This window comes from Micromys minutus (assembly GCF_963924665.1).
Source record: "Micromys minutus genome assembly, chromosome: 5".
NCBI classification, from domain to species: domain Eukaryota; kingdom Metazoa; phylum Chordata; class Mammalia; order Rodentia; family Muridae; genus Micromys; species Micromys minutus.
Genome location: NC_137974.1, coordinates 12,117,666 through 12,122,911, shown reverse-complemented (window position 1 = coordinate 12,122,911; position 5,246 = coordinate 12,117,666). Strand labels below are relative to the sequence as shown.

Here is a 5,246-nt window from a genome sequence, read left to right as displayed (position 1 = left end):
GGCATCAGAAGCCAGTGTACCTTTGTGAAGGCAAATGAAGGGAGTGGGAGCAGGGCCGGTTAAAGGGATAACATCTCAAATGTAAATACAGAATAGCTAAAAAAAAAATAATTGAAGAATTACTACCAAATACTGATTATTCTGTAACTCCTAATCTGAATTTTTAATAGGAGTGAAAATTTTCAGTGGGCTGGCACTATCTGATTTGTACCATTTGAAGTTTAGAAGCCTTGTCTTTAGTTAAAAACTTTCCTGCATCATGAGGCGGCACAGAAGACTTGGTATGAAACTCACTGACATGGTGTGGCAGAGACTATAGATCCTGAGAGATGGTGGCTGTATTTTGTTTATGAGATAGATCTAATTAATTGAGACTGCAGGGTCTTTATAGCCATTCAGTTGTGAATGTCATCCTGATTTCCCAATCTTTCACTTTTCTTATCTTTTTATCCAATGCAAAGGCGTTATTCATACTATCAGCACGCACATCTATTTCCTTCCATTGTGAATGTCAAACGACCCTGTGAGTTTGTGTCAGTGAATACAGCTGATGTGATGGTACTCCAGTTCCATGTCTATGCTGTGTGAAGCTTTGCCTTACCCTTTTCCTGCTCTTGGAATCTTGCCAGGTTCACCTGTACACACCTAGCTTAGCCTTTTAGAAAAGAGATGTCTGGGGGAAGAGTCTCCAAACTGCTTCCTAGCTGGTTCAGCCAAGGGATGAACAGGCCCAGCTTAGCTGCCTTCTTAATTCATGTGGTAGTGACCCAAGTCAATATGCAGAGAGCCTCACTCCTAGACGGCAGTGCTCTCTGGCTCCATCCATCCATACTTCTGGGAAATTATAATTACTTGTGTGGTTTAAAGAGCAGTATATATTATAATTTCTCATGTAGCAATGCTAACAAATAAAATATCTTAGTCTGCACTGCATGACAAAATAACTAAGAGCAATGAATACCTGGCAACTGCTTATTTCCCATAGTTCCCTCCGCTTTGAAGTCCAAAATCAAGCCACCAAGATATGTGTTTATGTGTTGTCTGTTGGGGTTTGATCTCTGACTCCATGATAATGCCTCACTGCTGCGTTCTCTAGAGGGACCGGATGCAGTTTTCACACCAAAGGATGAGAAAGGATGAGAAACCCTTACCCTTTATGTTATTTTATGAGCCCTAATTCCACCCACCAGACTCCACCCTTCTGACTTGGTTACCCTTTGTATACCTATCTTTAAAAATCCTTTCATATTGATTAATCATCACACACACACACACACACACACACACACACACACACACACACACACACAAACAGACATTCTGGACTGGAGTGTCTTTAGACCACCACCACTCTGCCTAAACCTAAAGCTAAACAAGAAGGAAGAACTCAACAAAACACACGTGCAGAGCTTGAGGACTTCTAAAGCACATGTTCCATGACCGGGGCTCTGTGAATGAGCTTGACCCAGTTCTGTTTGTGGCATGGTCGCTGGAGAGCCGCTGAGAGAGTTTAAAGTTTACAGCTATAGCTATATGAACATGACTTTTGGGAAGTACACAGTAAATAAAGACTGATGAATGTGTACAGCAGGCTTTGGGGACCTGAAGGACAGGTCAGTGATAGCGGAGAATAGTGACAGACTGTCACATTATAGCCTAGGAGGTGCCGAAATCTGAAACTATATTAGAATACATCAAGAGCTCACCAGCACCACTCCCAACTTCAACATCTCTTGTGGGTTTGCGGCAGTGGAGGACATAAAATGTAAGATTGGTCTTTATCGAAATCATGTGACAAGGATTGGAGAAGAGGAAAACTGCTTCAATTCCTATCGAGAAAACTAATTTTTTTTTTTTTTTTTTTTTTTGCCAGTCAGTCTTGCACTTTACTGTCTGTCTCAGGCCTTGACTGCACACTTTCGCAGTGGGTACGGCCGCTCCTTCCGCTGCTGCTTCTTGGTCTTCAGCTTCTCCTCGTGCTTGGTGAGCCGGCGGCGCATGGCTCTGGTCTTCTTGGGTCGCAGGTCCAGGGGCTTGTACTTCTTTCCCTTGTAGAACTTCCTGAGGTTTTCCTTTTGATTCTGATTGATGACAGTGAGGACACGGGCAATGGATTTGCGTACGACTCGTATCTTGGAGAGCATGGACGCAGCGCCGCCTGTCACTTTGGCGACGCGAAGCTGGGACAGTTCCACATTCAGATCGTCTAGTTGTTTCAACAGCTCCTCCTTCTTCTTGCCACGCAGGTCCCGAGCCTTAATCTTGGCCATTGCTGCGTTGTTCATGGCTGAGGCCGCCCGGTTCGAGAGCTAAAATTATTTTTCAAAATGAATAAAACAGCTATATATACCACCTATTTGCATTTGTGGTTTACAGTTTATAAAAAAGGTTTACAAACATGGTTTTATAATACATATTATGTATATATGTGTATATATATATCTACATATGTATAAAAGAATATCTATAAGTGCATATATACATACATATCTATATGCATATACATGTATACTAACATATTTGTATAACATGTTAATATGAATAATTCCTTTCTATATATGCGTATGTATGTGTATGAACAAAAATGCAAAATGTTAAGTGTTTTCTAAGCTGTAGATCTAAAAATAATGGATTGTGTCAATTATATTTTCAAATATTTGTTACCATATGTACTGTTATTTTCAAAGTAAAGAAACTAAATATTTACAAACTTCCATTTGTTCCAAAACTGAAAGCTGCTTTTTTATGTTGTTCTTCTAGGCCTGATTACAAATATGCTTGCTAATCTTTTTTTATTCTACCTTGATTAGATACATAAAAATCGCTGTGAAAAACACTATTCATGTGGCTATGGAAGACTTAGCCAAGGAAAGAAGCCCTGCTCAGATGTAATGGCCATCAGCATTCATCTCAGTACCCAGATGCACACAGTGTGACTAGCCACCTTGTGCTTAGGCTGATACGCTTTTGCTGACATTATGACTACATCCTCTCAAACTGTAAGCCAAAGCAAATACCTTTCCAGATGTATGCTCACAGAACCAAACAATTGTAATTAATGTAACAAGCTTAAAAATTAAGAAATGTTTGATTTTCTTCTGATTTCATGCTATTTTTGCAGTGTACATGTTCAAACCTTTGAGTCAAATTTATCTAGAAAACTTTTAGTTTTGTAAATAAGACAAAAATACTAAATATTTCTTCATCGTATACTTTACTGAACTTAATGTTTCCCCACCGCATGCTCTGTATTGATTCTTCAATGGGCTCGTATGTGTTTTGTTCTTCATGCTAGTAGGACATCTCCTGAGAAGAAAAATGATAGCATATATATGTATGTGTGTGTGCGTGCGTGCGTGCGTGTGTGTGTGTGTGTGTGTGTGTGTATGTGTCTGTGTGTGTGTATGTGTGTGTATGTGGGTATGTGTGTGTGTTAAAGGTCATTTGCTGGCAGGTGTCCCTCTTATTTCTGGGTGGTCTGCTTTTATTTTACTAAGGCCATGGACTACAAGCATGGTGTTCATTATTGGAATTAAAACTTTTCCCACTGATTATAATGTGAATTTCATTCAAAAATGCCCTTATGGAAAAATTGAAAATAAATATTAAACAAATATCTGAGCCCTAGTCCAGTGAGGTATAAGATTGCATTACATGTGTGCCTATGTGTATGTGTATGCATGTTTGTGTGTGCATGTGAGTCTGTGTGCAGGCATGTGAGTGTGTGTATGTGTGTGTGTGTGTTTCTTGTTATAAAAGTTTTGGGTATTTCTTTGATCACTTCTTTTCTTCATGAGCTTAGGATCCAGCCACATTTTAGCAATGATTTTAAGGTTGATTTGACAAAATGTTGCTTTCCTACTACTTACCCTTTTCTTTGTATTCCTTTACAGTTCACATTTTTCACTGAACTGATAAAACTTATGTATCCATTTATTGTATTAGCTATGATATTAAGTTCGATACTTTAAATACAAATAACTGATTTTTATAATCCTCTACCACTATCTACATTTACTTCTCTATACCCAACATGGGCTAAAGAGCTGATCAAGATCTGCTCATGTTTGAGACAAAGTCACAATCATGCATCCAGCTGACTAAATATGTCTTATCTCTTTGTCTCAATGTCATACTGGAGTGCTGTATCCTGATTGATTATAACCCCAAGCTCTTGACTTACTGTGGTGCGTCTATCAACTCTTATCAGCTTTCCACTCCTTTCCCTTCCACATTTATGCTTTTGCTGCCTTCCTGAGTATGACATACTATAACACAATAGCCCTCACGTGTCCCCCACCCCCACTTATCCTTTCTTCCTTTGCAATCTTGTACTGTGGTTCAAGGCAGCCTCTTTCCTTATGTCTCAAGCAGATATGGTTGTGAACACTGCTGAATCAGATCACAATAGAGAATTTCCACACCACTGTGCCATGGTCATCCATCTCAATCCAATGGCTATACTTGGTTATTTGGCAAAAATTTATTTACCTTACAGTAGAATACTAAGTTTATGGAGTGTTATATTTTTTCCTCCACAAATATATTAACACCTATATGAAAAACCTGGAACTTTCTGGGGTCTTCAGAGTTTCCCATACTGGAATTTGTTTAGTTCACCATGCCCAAGTCATGTACCTCCCAAACACCAATGATCATCTCCAACCGGGCTAGGTTCAATCTCTCTCCTCCAGACAATTTGCCCATGATACCTTTTAAGTCTTTTATCAGAATCAACATTCTTTCCTGGTGCATCCTTCTTTCCCTTGTCCTGCACCCAGGTTCCAGCAGATTTCCAAGATCAGATGCTCTCTGACCTCTTCTGTGCTTGCTTCTATGTGTCTACCATGTCAATTTGAGCACTGATCACTGATCCAAACAGAGCATCTCAGTCATCTTCAGATCCACATTGGTAAGCAGAGCTGACATCGAGCAACTCATTATTTATAACCTGCCTGTTCTTTGAGACGGACTGGTAGAACCCTCCTATGTGTATAGTTTTCCATTTTGAAATGTACTCTGACACATATTCTTCCATTTAATCCTCACGACACACTTGCCAGGTAGCAATGGAGATTTCATTTAATTTGAAATGAGAACAGTTGGTCTCAGAGAGATCTGGACCCACAGAGTTTACAAAACAGCCTCAGGTCAGGAGACTGATAATGATAAGATTTAGAGTACAGGTTTTTGACTATTTTTACTGTGGTCCTACTGTATGCTACTGTATGGTAAAAGCTCAGGTT

General features: G+C 39.5%; 1 protein-coding gene across 1 annotated transcript; it reads right to left on the bottom strand.

Annotated features, from left to right (window-relative positions):
* Positions 1-1,898: 1,898 nt before the first annotated feature.
* Positions 1,899-2,287, bottom strand: LOC308421027 (large ribosomal subunit protein uL29-like; the record flags this gene model as incomplete). The annotated part of the gene is made up of 1 exon (XM_080917311.1): positions 1,899-2,287. The coding sequence occupies exon 1, from the start codon at positions 2,283-2,285 to the stop codon at positions 1,899-1,901; it is 387 nt and encodes a 128-aa protein (XP_080773437.1). The 5' UTR covers positions 2,286-2,287.
* Between the last annotated feature and the right edge of the window lie 2,959 nt (positions 2,288-5,246).